General features: G+C 39.4%; 1 protein-coding gene across 5 annotated transcripts in view; it reads left to right on the top strand.

Moving 5' to 3' along the window:
• CFAP44 (cilia and flagella associated protein 44) overlaps positions 1 to 18,465 on the top strand; it is a 143,976-nt gene that overhangs the window by 24,046 nt on the left and 101,465 nt on the right. For all 5 annotated transcript variants that reach the window (XR_004624728.1, XM_034658557.1, XM_034658567.1 and 2 more), the window contains 5 exons: positions 476 to 638; positions 4,671 to 4,773; positions 9,313 to 9,529; positions 11,446 to 11,560; positions 13,950 to 14,114. Coding sequence is in view for 4 of the 5 variants with exons in the window: in XM_034658557.1 (XP_034514448.1) it covers positions 476 to 638; positions 4,671 to 4,773; positions 9,313 to 9,529; positions 11,446 to 11,560; positions 13,950 to 14,114 (763 nt within the window). In the remaining variant the exon portion in view is untranslated. The remainder of the gene's footprint in view (positions 1 to 475; positions 639 to 4,670; positions 4,774 to 9,312; positions 9,530 to 11,445; positions 11,561 to 13,949; positions 14,115 to 18,465) is intronic.

The raw sequence follows: 18,465 nt of genomic DNA, 5'->3' as shown, positions 1-18,465 counted from the left end.
GAAGGAATGTTAACATATTTATTATACATACTTATATACTATATATTATTTAGTCCATTTTCATAATTTGTTCATATGAATTAAATTTCAGTTACATCTATGTGGATTTATTAGTCACATTGTCACTGGTTTGTCAGAACTTCAAAACATTCTATCAGAATTTTAAACGTCTCACCTTTTAACCTCAAGGAAGAGACCTATATAATACTTTTACTTTTATAAAATGAATCTGCTTTCAGGATCCCCTAAGAAAATTAAAATATCGATTCAGAGTATAAGAATTTTCACCTCATTTAAGAACAAAGTTGCGTTAGTAATAAATAAAAACTCTGAGTTTCAAAGTAAAAGTCAACTACTTCAACACTGAACCTTTGTCTAATGGCACAGCTTTTAAAAATAGACATATTTCATTACGTTTCCTGTCTCTAGGATGCTTACTTTGTTCCACTTGTTTTCCTTAACGACTTTCCCTCAGTCATTCCTTTGGCTATGACTGCAGAAAGCGGGCCAACCTACAACTGCTGGACTGCAATACGGCGACGTACATAGCTGGCAACCAGCTGATCCTTCTGAATTTGAAAACCAAGGAACAGATGTACCTGCGAAGTATCAGCGGTAGAGGCATTGGTGTCATCGGGGTATGCTGCTAGCGACTCAGCGGAAAAAACCTCTCTTTTTGTATTTGTTTCTTCTGTGGACCGGCCAGGCTGTTAGGTGCTAGCTAATACCATATGCAGTATTGCAGGATTAAGGCATTTTCAATTCAGCGATTACAACTGCTCCGTTCACTGACGTGATCTCTGTGCGGTATTACATTATGTTAATGATGCCGTTATCTCATTCCGCAGATAAGGAAACTGGAGCTGATGGAGGTTAAGGGGCTTCCTTCCCACAGTCCTGCAGGTTTTTCATATCGGATGCTATATTGCCATTCTGCAAAAATATCAGATGAACAGCACAAATGATAATTCATATAATAAATAGAGATAAGTGCCAGATAAGATGTAGGTATAGAATTGAACATTAGGAGATCAAGTACAGATTGTACATTCAGTAATTTTGAGCAGTGGACAAAAGGATTTGCATGTGATTTGGAGGCTCTCTCTTTCTTCCTTCTCAGGTGCCTGTCTCCATCAGTCACCTTCTTTCTTGTATCTTTGGCCTCAACTTCCTTAGACTTTTCATCCTCAGCATAAAGGCACACTAAATCAACTTGTTCTCACCTTAAAAGGCCCCTCTCTAACCATACCTTCTCTTTTCCCTTCAAAGCCAAGCTTCTGCTGTCTTTTACCCTACCACCTCACAAATTGCCCTTACTAAAGTGGCCCTTTGAGTAGCCAAATCTGAAGAATACCTTTCCAACTGTATCTTACCTGATCTCTCTGTATCACTTGGCCCCATACCTCAGTTTTTTACTTTGACTGTTTTTCTACTCTGTGATCCTTAAAAGTAGGTGTCCCTAGATCTGTTCTCACCAATAACAACCCGAGAAACACCTCTTGCTGTCTTTAGGTCATGAGAGGGGCCCCTGTTCAGAGTAGACTGTGTGAGACAGGGAAAGGAGGAGAAATACGCAGGATTTGGGGCGCATACAAGCAGCACTTCCATAGCAGATGCTCAAAGGGATTTTAGAAGGATCATGGTTTAAATAGAAGTCTGCCCTGCTGCTCTGTCAGGTGTGAGCAGCCTAAACAGAACCGGGAGGTGCAGGGCCCACATCACCACACCCTGCAGCGGTGGAGGGCTTCCAGCAGAAAGCCTGGTGCAGCTCCAACAGAGAGACTGGGCCAAGCTAGCAGGGAGTAGTGGGAAATACTTTTGATTAGATCAGATGAGGACCTGGTAGGGTATTTAGATTAGAAATGGAGGTGTGCAGAGAGGTTTTGAAGATTCTTGCTCCGAGAAGTGAAGCAGGGACATGAATGGGACTGGAGAAGGTAAGGACAATCTGAGCTCCACAAATAGAACTTAGAGTGGCTGGGGTGCCTGGGTGGCATAGCGGTTAAGCAGACGACAGGGTCCTCCGCTGTGGGCCTGCTTCTTCCTCTCCCACTTCCCCTGCTTGTGTTCCCTCTCTCGCTGGCTGTCTCTATCTCTGTCAAATAAATGAATAAAATCTTAAAAAAAAAAAAAAAAGAACTTAGAGTGGCTATGAAACAGGATATGGTGAGACGGAAGAGTGAAGAGAGTCTCATGGTTCTTTCTTTTTTGATCATCTATGTATACATAATGTGTGCATGGTAAAGTCCCTGTCCTCAACAAGAATTAATTATGATTTTTTTTTTAGATTTTATTTATTTGAGAGAGAGCAGGAGTGGGGTGGGGGAGGGGAGGGAAGAGGGACAAGCAGACTCCCCACTGGGCATGGAGTCTGATGTGGGGCTTGATCCTAGGACCCCAGGACCCTGAGATCATGACCTGAGCTGAAGTCAGATGCTCAACCGACTGAGTCACCCAGGGGCCCCAACAAGAATTTATTATATTACATTGTGTGTCCAACAGTACTCAGACCATGCAGGGATTTAAATGAAGGGTTCATGACCTCTATGAATTCAGGGTTTAAAATCCACCTAAAGAGAAGGACTCATTAAAAAAGCAAAAAGGCAAAAACTGAGACCCACACAAGTACACGATACTGTGGCACCAGCTGCACGCAAATATTCACAGGCCCAACGTGAGGGTCAGGGGCTCTGTGGAGGGAGGTCAGTCAGGGGCCACCCTGAGGTGTCATGAGCCCTGAGGTCCACATCACTGCCCAGTACTGAGAAAAAAGTAACTATCACTTCTTTTTCTCTCACTATTACGGGCCAACAGTAGTTTTGAAATTTCTATTTTGTTGCACAATAATTTGGTCTGAGGTCAGTAGGTAGAGGGGTACTGTGGTCAAGAACGCTAATCCTCATCCTCATCCTCCTGGGCGCCGGGCAGTTGGGTGTCCACAGGGCTTTTCTTCATGAGTGTTGGAGCTGTCAGTGCCTGGGCAGTGGCTGGGGCCTTTCCTTGGCTGTCCTCACCACTTGATTTTTTCCCGAAACCGTTATCCATTTGTGGATGAGATGTGCTCTTGCAAGGCAATGAGAAACCCGTGAGAAATATGTTTTGGAGGCAGATCAACTATCTTTCAGAAAAGATAGGGTGAATCTGTATGTTGAGTATAAAGTAAATGACTCATTAATTCCAGGGCTCCACTAAAAATAAAACACCCAACTCAACCCCACGGAGCTTCTGATCTGAAAGGGCTGAAACTTTTTCACTTACCGTAGGCCAGACCTGGAGGGGTAAAAGATTTGCCTGAATCCCCATTCAGATTTCTGTGACCACATATCCTACACAATAGTCTTCTGTAAATGGGCATCATTGGCTTCCCCCTAAGTCCTTCGTAGCTCCTATTTTTTAGTTCCACTTTCATCTTGACTTCCAACACCTGGCTTGAATCCTACCTCTGACATTTGCCAAGTGTATGACTTCAAGTTACTTAGCCTCTCTGTGCCTGTTTCCTCATCAAAAAGGTGAGAAGGATAATGGTATCCAAACTTACAAGGTTGATGTAAAATTTAAGGGAATTAATTCGTATAAAACTTACATAGCATCTGGGGCATGTAATAAGCATGCAATAAACATTATTCTCTCACTGAGTGTCCATCCTATAAACCCAAGCCCTGTTTCAAGCTGAAGTGATGGGTGTTTACTTGAATGGAAGAGGTGTCAGCGCGAAGATGGCCTATTATAGGTCTTATGGCCCCATGGGTGGGGAGAAGAAAAAAAGCTACAATGTTATCTTGGGTACCAAAACCTACAGTTTCACCGATGTCCTCTGGGGAAAGCTCCTGTTCCACAGGTAGAAAATCAGGAGTTGCAAAACGGTAACCGAAAATAGAATTTTATAAAGCATGGTATGTGTCTTAAATAGTTTATTTGTGTAACAGCCTATTTTTATTTTTAGGCTATCCATTTACTCTTCCTGCACATTGGCTTACCAATGAACAAAAAAACCAGGAACAAACATAATTCTACAAGATTTACACCGCTGTCACTTGGAACGCTGACACAAATAGTTTACCCAGGGCATATTTACTCTATTTTCCTCTTCATCTGGCTTGGAAATATTGTATCTTTCTCACTTCTACTAAGTTTATATACATTTGTGGTAGATTTTCCAAGGTCACATTTTTTAAACTGAGCTGTAACCTACTCTGGAAACATGAATTTTTCTGTACAAAATTTAGGCTGATTTATATATGGAGGGTAAACAATTAACTTAGTTGTTCTCAAAGAGTGGTCCCTGGGCTAGCAGTATCATCACCTGGAACTTGTTAGAGATATAAATGCAAATTTTGGGGGCCCAGCCCTGATGTACTAAATCAGAAAATGGTGGTAGGTGTTGCTTTCCGTGCCTTAATAAGCCCTCCCTGTGGTTCTGACGTGTGCTAAAGACTGGGAACCACTGTTCTAGCTCTTCTGATGGCAATTAAAAAAGTTGTGAGGGTTCTCCTAGGTTTCAGTTTAAATCACATCCATCACTACGTACTTATCAGATGCCCATTTTTTCGTTTTCTATTGGAGTGGATCCTAATAAATTATAAAATCACAGGTTCTAAATACTACATTAATAGGACTATTTATAAGAAAATCCTCATTTTACTATTTACGCGAGATTTTACTTTTTATAGGTTCATCCTGATAAAACTTACTTCACAGTAGCTGAAAAAGGAGTTTTCCCGAAGATTATCATCTATGAATATCCTTCTTTGAGGCCCTACAGAATCCTTCACGGTGAGCTCAGTACAACCTCTAAAATATTCCATGTTCAAAGTTAACAACATTCAGGGTCTTCCAGAGACACAGAACTAGGAGGAGGTAGAAAAGAGATTTATTTATAGGAATTGGCTTTTGCACTTGTAGGGGCTGGCAGGTCTGAAGTTTGTAGGGCAGGCCAGTAGGCTGGACATTCTTGGGCTGGGGTTGATGCTACATGTTCAGGTAGGATTTCGTCTTCCTCAGGGAAACCTCAGTTTTGCTTTTAAAGGACTTTCAACTGATTAAGTGAGGCCCACCAAGATTAAAATAGCCACACATGAAATTAATCACCACAGTTCTCTTACGAATTTTGCTTTCCATAAAACTAATTTTAGTAGTTTTTTAAACAGACTACTTTTCAGAGCAGTTTTAGATTCACAATAAAATTGAGAAGAAGGTTCAGAGATTTCTCCTATCCCTCTTTCCCTACACATGTGAAACATTACCTGTTATCAACATCACTCACCGGGTACATTTTTTACTGAGGACCAGTCTCTGTTAGCACATCATAGTCATCCAGAGTCCACAGTGTTCCCTGGGTCTTACTCTTGGTGTTGTATTCTACGGGTTTAGACAAATGTCTAATGATGTATATCCATTCTTATCATCTCATACAGTTTATTTTTGCCGTCCTAAGAATCCTCTGTGTTCTGCCTATTCATGACTGCCCTCACACTGGCAACCATTGATCTTTTCTTTTCTTTTTTTTTTTTTTTTTAAGATTTTATTTATTTGAGAGAGAGTGAGGAAGAGAGAACACGAGCAGGGTGAAAGGCAGAGGGAGAAGCAGACTCCCTGCTGAGCAGGGAGCCCAATGCAGGAGTCGATGTCGGCACTCTGGGATCATGACCTGAGCTGAAGGCAGATGCTTAACTGACTGAGCCACCCAGGCACCCCTGGCAACCACTGATCTTTTTATTGTCCCCACAGTTTTGCCTTTTCCGGAATGTCATATAGTTGGAATCATACAGTGTGTAGCCTTCTCCGATTGGCTTCTTTCACTTAGTAATATGCATGTAAGTTTCCTCCCTGTCTCTTCATGGATTGATAGCCCCATTTCTTTTTAGTGCTGAATAATATTCCATTGTCTGGATGTACCAGTTTATTCATTCACATATTGAAGGACATCTTAGTTAATCCCAAATTTTGGCAATTATGAATAAAGCTGCAATAAACATTCGAGTACAGGTTTTTGTGTGAACATAAATTTTCAACTACTTTGGATATATACCGAAGAGCATAATTACTGGAGCCTATGGTAAGGGTCTGCTTAGTTTTGTAAGAAACTGTCTTGCACAGTGGCTGTACCACTTTGCATTCCCACCAGCAGTGAGTGAGAGTTCCTGTTGTCTACATCCTTGCCAGCATTCCGTGTTTGTCAGTGTTTTTGGGTTTTGGCCATTCTAAATAGGTGTGTAGCGGTATCTCAGTTTTTAAATATGTGTTTCCCTGATGACATAGGATGTGGAGTGCCTTTTTATATGTTTATGTGTTATCTGCATATTTTTGGTGAGGCTGACTGTTAAGGTCTTTGGCCCATTTTGTAATCGAGTTGTTCATTTCTTATTGCTGACTGTCAAGAGTTCTTTGTATATTTTGGGTGACAGTCCTTTATCACATATGCCTTTTGCAAATATTTTCTCCCAGTCTGTGCCTTGTTTTGTCATTTTCTTGACCTTGCCCTTCTCTGAGGAGTTTTTCATTTTAAGGAATTTTGGTTTATCAATGATTTCTTTCATGGATCTTGTCTTTGGTATGGAATCTAAAAAGGCATCACCATACCCGAGGTCATTTAGGTTTCCTTCTATGTTATCTTCTAGGAGTTGTATGTTTTCACATTTTATATTTAGGACTATGATCCATCTTGAGTTAATTTTTGTGAAAGGTGTAAGGTCTATGTTTACATTAATTTATTTGTTTGCTTGTTTGCTTATTTGTTGCCTGTGGATGTCCAGTTGTTCCAGTGCCATTTGTTGAAGAGACTGTCTTTGTTCTGTTATATTGCCTTCCTTCCTTTGTCAAAGATCGATTGACTATATTCCTGTAGGTCTATTTTTGGGCTTTCTATTCTGTTCCATGTATCTATTTATCTATTCTTTCCCCGATGTCACATTGTCTTTATTACTGTAGCTTTATAGGAAGTTTTGAAGTCAGGTATTATCAGTCCAACTTTGTTCTTTTCACTTAGTATTATATTGACTATTCTGGGTCTTTTGCCTGTTTGTATGAACTTTAAAATCAGTTTGTTGATAGCCACAAAATAATAATCTAATTGTTTTTGTACATTGTTAGATTCAACTTGCTAATATTTTGTTGAGGATTTTTGCGTCTATGTTCATGAAAGATACTGTTTTGTAGTTTTCTTGAACAAACTGTTATATGTTACGTCAATTAAGAATAAGAAAAATAAAAGTGTTTTATTTTACCTTCACTTACTCCTCCTTCAGTCCTCTTCATCCCTTTATGTAGATCTGAGTTTACCTATGTTATTTGCTTTCTGTTTAGAGAACTTATTGGAACATTCCTGGCAAAGCAGATCTCCTGGCAACAAATTCCTTCAATCTTTGTCTGAGAAAGTCTTTATCTGTCACTTTTGAAGGATAATTTCAGGGTACAGAATTTTGGGTTGGTGGGTTTTTTTCCTTCCTTTCCTTTGAATATTTCAGTCCATTCTTCTTGCTTGTAAGGTTTTCTGAGAAGTTGGATATAATTCTTCATTCCTCTGTAGGTAAGCTGTTTTTCCCCTCTGGCTTTTTTCAGGAGTTCTCCCTTTATCTTCATTTTCTGTAGTTTTCTGGGCATTATTCTAGTTGGTGTTCTCTGAGCTTTCTGGATCTCTGGTGTCTGATATTAATTTGGGGGAAATTCTCAGTCATTACTCTTTCAAATATTTCTTCTGTTCCTTTCTCTTTTTCTTCTCCTTTTGACATTACCATACATTACATTTTTATTAGTTGTTTTATAGTTTTTAGTTATTCTGTTCTGTTTTTATCTGTTTTTTTCTCTTTGTTCCTCGGTTTTCAGAAGATTCTATTGACCTGTAGTTCAGAGATTATTTCCTCAGCTGTGTCCAGTTTACTAATGAGCCCACCAAAGACAATTTTCATTTCTGTTATAATGTTTTTTATCTCTAGCATTTCCTTTTGGTTGTTTCTTAGGATTTCCATTTCTCTGCTTCCATCGCCCGTCTGTTCTTGCATATTGTCTACTTTATTCATTAGAACCCTTAGCATATTAATCATAGTTGTTTTAAATTCCCAGTCTGATAATTTCAACAGGTGCGCCATATCGGGTTCTGATGTGTGTTCTGTCTCTTCAGATTGTGTTTCTTGCCTTTTGGTATGCTTTGTAAGTTTTTCTTGATAGCCAGACACGGTGTAGTGGAAAAAAATAATTGCTGTAAATCGGCCTTTTGGAACTTGGTATTAAGGCGTGGGGGGAAGGGAAGCGTTCTTTAGTTCTCTGATTAGGTCTCAAATTTTTAGTGAGCCTCTGCCTCTGGATTGAACTTCACGAATGTTTCTGAGTTGTTTTCTCACCCTCGGGTGGTACAGGAAGGTTAGAAGGGGCTAAAGCTGGGTATTTCCTTCCCCAGATTAGTCAGGCTCCGGTTAATTAGTTTCGCCTGAGGACAGGCTTTATTAAGAAGAATGGAGTGTTCTGGTGTGTTTCAAAATAGTTCCTTTTCCCCCTCTCCCGGCTGAAAGCCTGAGGGGTTTTTCTAGATGTTTACTGTGGGAGCTCCGGTCAAGATCCCGGGAATAAATCTCACAATATTGCTGGGGCCTGCTTATGACTGGGTCCCCCTGGAGTTTTTAACTCTGAGAGTTGTCCACACTGAGCCTCCAGGAATTCTTCAGTTAAAACTGTTCAGGTTTTACTACCCTGGCGCTGGTTCCCTCTGCTGTTTTGGCTGTTTCTGCTTGTGAGTTCCTGCTGTGTTAAGTTGCCAATGCACCTCACCGGCCAGTCTCTCTAATCTTGGGAGCAGCCATTTGCCCTGTGTCCTTCCCTCAGTTATGAATTCAAGAAGAGTTGTTGATTTTTCAGTGTGTTCAGCTTTTTTTTTGTTGTTAGGATGGAACGGTGACTTCCAAGCTCCTTACGTGCATAACCAAAAACCTGACGTCCTCAATTTTTATTTAATGAATTTTTCAGTGGCAAATTTCTAATGACAGATTGATATCTTTCTGCCGTCCAACATGATTTTGTTCCCCCCTCCCCCAGTTCATAAAATGGAATGTTCTCAAAGTGTTTTTCTCGTGTGAAATGTGACTAAGATCTCTTAACTCTCCCCCCTCATGTCATGTAATTCATTCTAAAGCCAAGGGTGGTGCATGATTTTGGATTGTTTCTTTGGGAATTCTTGGCATTCTTTCATCAATACTTATCACCAAGGGTGCTCACTTGCTGCTTGCTCTCTTTCCCTCCTTTTTTTTTTCTCTTTTTTTAATATGCTTTTCAAAATGAAATAAATGTTGCCTTTGTTCATTAGACTCCCATTCATCCTTTCAGATGGGACTGAGCTGGGCTATGCTTATGTGGATTTTAACTACAATGGTACCTTGCTAGCCTCTGTTGGCAGCAACCCTGATTACACGCTGACCATCTGGAATTGGAAAGAAGAACAGCCCATACTGAGGACAAAAGCTTTTTCTCAGGAAGTTTTTAAGGTTACTTTCAATCCTGAAGATGACGAGCAGCTTACTACGTCAGGATCCGGCCACATCAAGTAGGTTGTGTGACTGGTACAGGTGCGAGTAGATTATCATGAAGGATATTGTCGAAGAGGACCAACCCGCTGGAGACATCTGTGTTGATGTTAACATTAGGATAATTTTTAAATGTGCTATCTTCAAAACTAACTGTAGTGCTGCTTTTCTAATTGGATATGGGGCTTTTATTACTGGAACCAGGATAGATAAAAAGAAGGTCTTTTAAATTTAGCCTGCTGCCTTCCTATAGGCTTTATATCACCTAAAGGGGTTTGTATAATGCTTACTAACATGGCATATTGAGTTTTAAGATCCACTATTAAATCTGTGGCAGTAAATTGTATGATGGCTAGGTCATTTTGACATCTCTGAACTCAGTCTTCATCTGTAAAATACGAATTATAGTAGAATGATTCCTAACCCAGGACCCTCAATACTAAACTGTAACAGAGCCTAGTCTTGATCTCAGGTCTCTGGCTCTAAATTTCAAGTCCTTTGCACTCTTTTGTACTCTGCTCTCTTTTCCAGGATGGAACGATTTTGTCTTTTTCTGTCTTCGTTACACCCTGTTTTAAGCATTTATTTAACCACCTTATTCCACCACCTTTGAGCTGCTCATAACTAGATTTCCAGTGTCCTTTTTGAGAAAGACATTTTTATCCTACGTTTCTCTTATTACAATTTAAACCTGGCTCTCTTCTTATTCATTAGAAATATAGATTAATTGGACAGATTTTAAAATGGAAATTTGGGGGAATTCTCAATCTTCTAGCTATAGACTAAAAATTTCTAGTTTTTACACCTTCCCATCATTTAGTAAAGTGCATATTTTCTTGCATTGTATCTTTGGAGGGAGATAGAAATTGAAAAATTCCATGTGTGAAGTGCTATAGAAGAACAGAGTATATGGAAATGTATAATCAGGGGACCTATCATAGCCTTGGAGAAGGATGTTGGTTATTTAAGCTTTTGGTTTCATATTATTGGCTTGTTGATACCATTCATTATTTTATATCTAGTTGGTAGGCCAGATTCTTTTTTCTACATGTTTTCATCATCTGACTGTTGCTTAGACTATTAATAAGAAATGTTAGTAATAACCAACATTTATTCGTTGCTTTTATATGCAAGGCACTGTTCTAAGAGGTTTTCAACAATTTTATGAGGAAGGTGATGCTAGTAATCTCATTTTTTACATAAGAGAATGAGAGCACAGGGTTAAGAAAATCACTCAAGTTACACAGCAAGTAAATTAGAATTTATTTATTTATTTATTTATTTATTTATTTATTTATTTGACAGAGAGAGAGACAGCCAGCGAGAGAGGGAACACAAGCTGGGGAAGTGGGAGAGGAAGAAGCAGGCTCATAGCGGAGGAGCCTGATATGGGGCTCGATCCCGTAACACTGGGGTCACGCCCTGAGCCGAAGGCAGACGCTTAACGACTGTGCCACCCAGGATCCCCTAGAATGTTTTGAAAACTTACATCTTCTAAAATGGTACTATCCAATAGAACAACTTTCTGTGAACATGGAAATGTTCTATGTTGTCCAATCTAGTAGACACTAGCTACATGTAGCTATTGAATACTTGAAACTGGCAGGTCTGACTGAAACACTGAGTTTTAAATTTGATTTAGTGTTCATTACGTTAAATCTAAATTAAAATAGTCAAACTTGGATAGGGTCGACTGCGTAGGACAGCATGACTCTAAGATAAAATATCCACAAAGACAGGGAATTCATTTTGTCTATTTTGCTCAATTCTGAATTCATCTTGCCTAGAACTTTGCCTGACAAGTAGTTGATACTTAATACATATTAGTTAGATGAATGAATAAAAGAAATAATATATGTGACTCTGAAACATGTAAATACTTGGGTGATAATAAAAATAAATCCTCTTTGAGGTCCATTCAATTTCTTGTTTGCAGGTTCTGGGAAATGGCTCTAACATTCACTGGTCTCAAGCTTCAGGGCTCATTGGGTCGATTTGGCAAAACAGCCACTACTGACATAGAAGGTTACATGGAGCTCCCGGATGGGAAGGTGAGTACAGCCACTATTCTACAATAATAAAATTATGTTTTTAAAATGAAAATATATGAAAGCACATTAGACATTCTAAAAAGCACTGCCAATGTTAGTAATAATGGATACTATCATTGTAAATATAATGAACATTTAATTTTGCCTCTTCAGATGATCAATTTTAATTAATAAAGTTCTAGGGAATTATAATCCACATGTAAATATCCTTTTTTGGATTTGTTTACTAAATATTATACACACATATAAAGTATGCAAGTATTTTAACATATTAACATAGTGACATATTGTCACTTATTATATCATGGAGTTGCAGTGTTTGTAATGTTTACCTGTCTCTCCTCTTTGGTCATGATGCTCCAAGAGGACTTACTGGCTCAAAGGTGTATACGGACTTGTGGCTTTTTCTTTTATTGTCCGATTATTTAGGAAGACTGAGCCACTTCATAGTGGCACCTACGGATGCACTGCAACTTTAATCTGGTAGTTTATTCTCTGTTTTCTCTCTTCCTTTTGCAAAACGTGTGGGCATATTGCCTGTAAGAGCAGTTCTCCATTGATACTGTCTTTGGCTTCCTATTAGGATGAGTTCTATAGTATTATTTGTGACTATCTCCATTATAAGTAAATGCCAGCCTACAAATATTACTTTGAGGAACCAGAGGGGCTAGTCCTCTACCTAGCAGATATTCTCAATTTGGAATCATGTTGTATAGGAGGAAACCAAAAGCCTTCGATGCTGGTTAAATAGATAAATACATATCCAAAGCTATAAAGTGATGTTTAGAGTTAGAAATAATATCCTATATTTGGAGGGTTACTCAGGAAAGAGCATTCATGTTGGGAAAGAGTGGGAAATTCGGTTGAGAAGTATAGTTGGGTCTTATGATAAGGAGATTAACAGCCAGGCCCGATTATTATACATTGTAAGAGTAGAGTTGCAAATGATCAATCTGGCCACAAAATGCCAAACAAATTGGGGGAAGGAAATCTGGAGTCAAGAGGATGAGCCAAGAAGGAAGATGTCACTTTCATTTTTCAGGACAAATGGAAAAAGAAAGCTAAGCATTTGTGACCTTTCAGAAGGAAATGCCTACCAGGTATGGGTAGTTTCTGGTGGTTTTGTCACTGGACAGAAGAAAGCAAGTCTAAATAAAGACTATCAAAAGTGAGCTGATGTTTAGTAATAGGTCAAGCAGGTAGAGCGGATAAGATGAGTAGACTGGGGAGGTTGAAAAGACTGAGCAAGTGAGGTGAGAGGGAACTGGGATGCTGATGAAGAGCAGGCAGGCAAGAGCTAGATCCGAGTTTCCCAAGCGCGTTTCATGGAACATTAGTCGGCACAGAAGCTCTGAAAATAAGACTTTCTTGGTCAAATTCCTTTGTATCTAGAAATTCCTCTCAGTGATTTCCAGTGAACACTTCTATGTTAAAGTCTCCAAGGGGTCCTAGAGAAAAGAGACTTGTTTGATTTTTGTTTATCCAAGCATATGTCTTCTAAGGCAGTGTTAGGACAGGAACTTTTGAGTCAAGTTTCCTGCTTTAAAATCCTGACTGCTATGGGTATTTTGTGCAAGCTACTCAACTGTTGTGTTCAGTTTTCTCCTCTGTAAAATGGGAATAATAATAGTTAGGGCTCATATTGATCCGTCTTTTCTGGGAAAATAAAGCCCCCGACCTGCCTAACTGTACATGGTAACCCCCAATAAATGTACTTAGTTCATATGGGTTTTTAGGATTAAATAATGTATGTAAAATGCTCAAGCAGTGCTCGGCACAGAGTCAATACTTAATTAGTATGACTTATTATCTAATACCAGTTAAACATCCTAAGAACTGGTGTTTGGTGGTACACACTTGGGGATAGTGCTGGATTAAACGGATTAATAGGAGCTGGTTCCAAATGATTATTCTTGTTTGAAATTGGATATTATTATGCTGTAATCTACTGAGTTCAGTAATGGCCTCACAATTTTTGAAACATAACATTTAATATTATCTTAAAAAGTAGAATCTCATCTATCAAGAGTTTAAACATGTCTCTAATTTTTGTCCCAGTAATTTCACTCCTGGATTATGTCCTTAAGAGATGTACAAAGGAAGCTATCATAGGTATATTTGAAAAGTTACCAGCAATGTACCACCTGGTCACCATGATGTAAAACTACGCATAATGCTAGGAAGAAATACATCCAAATGTGATTAGTGGTTGTTTCCGAAGTGGTGAATTTTCATTTCTATATTTTCTTATTTTTCTACACTTATTTTTTTTTACTTTCATAATCAAGAGACCTAATCTATAAAAATAATTCTCACCTGCCGTTTGAGGCATAAATATCCACGTTTGTCTGTTTTAATGCACATTCCTTCTTTTCCACATACCTGCCAGGTGCTCTCAGGGTCAGAGTGGGGCAACATGCTGTTGTGGGAAGGCGGCCTCATCAAGGTTGAGCTCTGTCGAGCTGCAAGGAAGTCTTGTCATCAGGGTCCCATTAACCAGATAATGCTGGATGAGGGCGAAGTTATCACCATTGGGGCAGACGGATGTATTAGGGTAAGTTTCCTTGATACTTGATTAGTAGCAGCAAGATCAAAGGCTTCCAGCCTTCCCCCTTTTGTTATTATTTTTTATTATGTTAGTCACCATGCAGTACATCCTTAGTTTTTGATGTAGTGTTCCATGATTCATTGTTTGCGTATAAAACCCAGTGCTCCATGCGATACGTGCCCTCCTTAATACCCATCATGTCCCCCCACCCCCTCCCCTCTAAAACCTTCAGTTTGACCTATTACTAAACCCTCAGTTTGTTTCCTGAAGTCCATAGTCTCTCATGGCATTTTGATTCTGTCATTGAAATAGTAGTTTCAGAAAACGAAAACCTGTTTTAGCAGAACATAAACAGTGGATACAGATGTCCTTTCAAAGCACACAGTATGAATGGGCCATTTTCTAGGGACAAAAGTACCAAACATTTCTTACTTTTGACTGAGGTTACCAATTAGAAATACACTGAAAAGTGAGCTGTTGGGGCTTGTCTATGGATGCTCCCCTCTCCTTACTCCTTACACTGGTGAACTTGCTTGTCCTCACCTGCAGACTCTGTCCTGTCCATAGTGTGGGAGGGGCTGGAACATTGCTCCAGCATCTAAGTGCTCCTGGTTGTTGGGCCCACTCACCTGTGTGTACCCTGCTGTTGCTGAGGCTGGGGATTTGCCTTATGGTCCTCTTGGGGCATATTCCTACGGGTGCCTTTCATAAGAAAGGCATAGTATTGTCTGAGCGTTCTTTAGGAAGTACTATTGTGAGAAGGAAGATTATGTTTTTAAAAATACTTTGGTCATTGTGTTGACACCTATTGCCCTTACTGTGTCTAATACACTGTTTAAGCCATATTTCTCCCATTCTGTCTTCTCGCCATTGGCTTTTTGAACCCAAGCATACATTTTTACATTTACCATATTAAATTTAATTTTGTTAGATTTTACTCATCGTTCTGGGAAATTTTTATGTCCTTTTGTTTGTCATATAGTATATTCACTATGCTTCCAAGATAAATGTCACCTCAAAATGTCAAAATGCAAACTGGAAGGAAACCTCAAGAGAAAAGAAGTCAAATACTTCACAGACCCTCATGAACACCACTAATTTCTAAACTGGCTTCTTTTTAAAATTTCACCCTAATCTTTTTAGTCTTTTACACAGTAAATCTCTACATCTAACCCTTTAGGAAAACCGACCCCAACTTCCAGGAGTTAGTTCCACCCAGGATTTGGGCCTCTCCCCCATGAGGCTAGCCTAGGGGACAACACCAACCCTCCTCGAAGTTACTTTCCCAAAGGCTGAGTTATTGAGTCTAGGTTAACAGGGTGGGGTGTGTCAATATATCCATCCAGGGTGGGCTTTGGTGCTTCTCAGAGGAAGTCCTTCTCAATCTCTCTGTCTGGTGAGGTGACACTGTGCTCCCTCATGCTTCCCAGAGCATTCTGTTCTCCTGTCCCAGAACAACAATCCTTACCTGAATGGTACAGTCTAAATCAATTATGAGAACCATTTTCTTGTGAAGGCATCATCTACATCCATTGTCTCCTCTTATAATGAAGATTGTGCTTAAATCATTAAGAAGGCCTATTTCCCTTTCCAGGGGCCCACTGGTAAAATCAAAACAGAGCTCATTATAGGGTCTCGCTGGATAACTGAACCATTTACTCCTTAGGGCCACTTATATGCAGAAAGACCTGACAGATACCTTGACATAAAGTTTACGTTGGACAAATTAGAATCCTTATTCAGGCTGTATCTTCTCACTGATCTCCATATATACAGAGGAAACTGATAATTTATTATCCCCAATTGAGAGGAATATCCCAGGGGTCATGTTTTGGCTGGTGTTCTCATTATACCTACTTGCTAATTTGCATGAAGCAAGAAGAACTGACTTTTTCTTTTTTTTTACATATTATTTATTTATTTATTTATTTATTTATTTAAATGATTTTTAAAATTATATTATGTTAATCACCATACAGTACATCCCCGGATTCCGATGTAAAGTTCGATGCTTCATTAGTTGCGTATAACACCCACTGCACCATGCAATACGTGCCCTCCTTACTACCCATCACCAGTCTATCCCATTCCCCCACCCCCTCCCCTCTGAAGTCTTCAGTTTGTTTCTCATAGTCCATAGTCTCTCATGTTTCATTCCCCCTTCTGATTACCCCCCTTTTCTTTATCCCTTTCTTCCCCTACCGATCATCCTAGTTCTTATGTTCCATAGATGAGAGAAATCATATGATAATTGTCTTTCTCTGCTTGACTTATTTCACTTAGCATTATCTCCTCCAGTGCCGTCCATGTTGCAGCAAATGTTGAGAATTCGTTCTTTCTGATAGCTGAGTAATATTCCATTGTATATATGGACCACAGCTTCTTAATCCAGTCATCTGTTGAAGGGCATCTCGGCTCCTTCCATGATTTGGCTATTGTGGACAATGCAGCTATGAACATTGGGGTGCATATGGCCCTTCTCTTTACTACGTCTGTATCTTTGGGGTAAACACCCAGTAGTGCAATGGCTGGGTCATAGGGTAGTTCAATTTTTAACTTTTTAAGGGACCTCCACACTGTTTTCCAGAGTGGCTGTACCAACTTGCATTCCCACCAACAATGTAGGAGGGATCCCCTTTCTCCACATCCTCTCCAACAATTGTTGTTTCTTGCCTTGTCTATCTTTGCCATTCTAACTGGCGTAAGGTGGTATCTCAGTGTGGTTTTGATTTGAATTTCCCTGATGGCTAATGATTTTGAACATTTTTTCATGTGTCTGTTAGCCATTTGTATGTCTTCATTGGAAAAGTGTCTGTTCATATCTTCTGCCCATTTTATGATTTGTTTATTTGTTTCTCGTGTATTGAGTTTGAGAAGTTCTTTGTAGATCTTGGATACCAGTCCTTTATCTGTGGTGTCCTTTGCAAATATATTCTCCCATTCCGTGGGCTGTCTCTTAGTTTTTTTGACTGTTTCCTTGGCTGTGCAGAAGCTCTTTATCCTGATAAAGTCCCATAAGTTCATTTTATCTTTTATTTCTCTTGCCTTTGGAGATGTGTCGTGAAAAAGGTTGCTCTGGCCGATGTCATAGAAGTTGTTGCCTATGTTCTCCTCTAGAATTTTGATGGATTCCTGTCTCACATTGAGGTCTTTCATCCATTTGGAGTTTATTTTTGTGTATGGTGTGAGAGAGTGGTCAAGTTTCATTCTTTTGCATGTAGCTGTCCAATTTTCCCAGCACCATTTATTGAAGAGACTGTCTTTTTTCCACCGGATGTTTTTTCCTGCTTTATCAAAGATTAGTTGCCCAAAGAGCCGAGGGTCCATTTCTGGGTTCTCTATTCTGTTCCATTGGTCGATGTGTCTGTTTTTGTGCCAGTACCATGCTGTCTTTGTGATCACAGCTTTGTAGTACAGCTCGAAATCCGGCATTGTGATGCCCCCAGCTTTGTTTTTCCTTTTCAACAGTTCCTTGGAGATTCGGGGCCTTTTCTGGTTCCATACAAATTTAAGGACTATTTGTTCCAGTTCTTTGAAAAATGTCCTCGGTATTTTGATCGGGATAGCATTGAAAGTGTAGATTGCTCTGGGTAGTATGGACATTTTAACTATGTTAATTCTTCCAATCCATGAGCATGGAATATTTTTCCATCTTTTTATGTCTTCCTCAATATCTTTCAAAAGTGATCTATAGTTTCTAGCATATAGGTCCTTTACGTCTCTGGTTAAGTTAATTCCAAGGTAACGCATGGTTTTTGGTGTTATTGTAAATGGGATGGATTCCCTAATTTCTCTTTCTTCAGTCTCGTTATTCGTGTATAGAAATGCAACTGATTTCTGGGCATTGATTTTGTATCCTGCCACCTTACTGAATTGTTCTATAACTTCTAATAGTTTGGGAGTGGATTCCTTTGGGTTTTCCATATAGAGTATCATGTCATCTGCAAAGAGAGACAGTTTGACTTCTTCTTTGCCGATTTGGATACCTTTGATCCCTTTTTGTCTTCTGATTGCTGTTGCAAGGACTTCTAGTACTATGTTGAATAATAGTGGCGAGAGTGGGCATCCTTGTCGTGTTCCTGATCTTAAGGGAAAGGCTTCCAGCTTTTCCCCATTGAGAATAATGCTTGCAGTAGGCTTTTCATAGATGGCTTTTATGAGATTGAGAAATGTACCCTCTATTCCTACACTCTGAAGGGTTTTAATCAGGAAAGGATGCTGTATTTTGTCAAATGCTTTTTCTGCATCAATTGAGAGGATCATATGGTTCTTGAGTCTTTTCTTGTTGATATGATGTATCACATTGATTGATTTGCGAGTGTTGAACCATGCTTGCATCCCAGGTATGAATCCCACT

The sequence above is a fragment of the Ailuropoda melanoleuca genome, chromosome 1, assembly GCF_002007445.2.
Source record: "Ailuropoda melanoleuca isolate Jingjing chromosome 1, ASM200744v2, whole genome shotgun sequence".
Classification (NCBI taxonomy): Eukaryota; Metazoa; Chordata; class Mammalia; order Carnivora; family Ursidae; genus Ailuropoda; species Ailuropoda melanoleuca.
The sequence above is the reverse complement of the archived record's forward strand: the minus strand, read 5'-3'. Positions and strand labels throughout refer to the sequence as shown.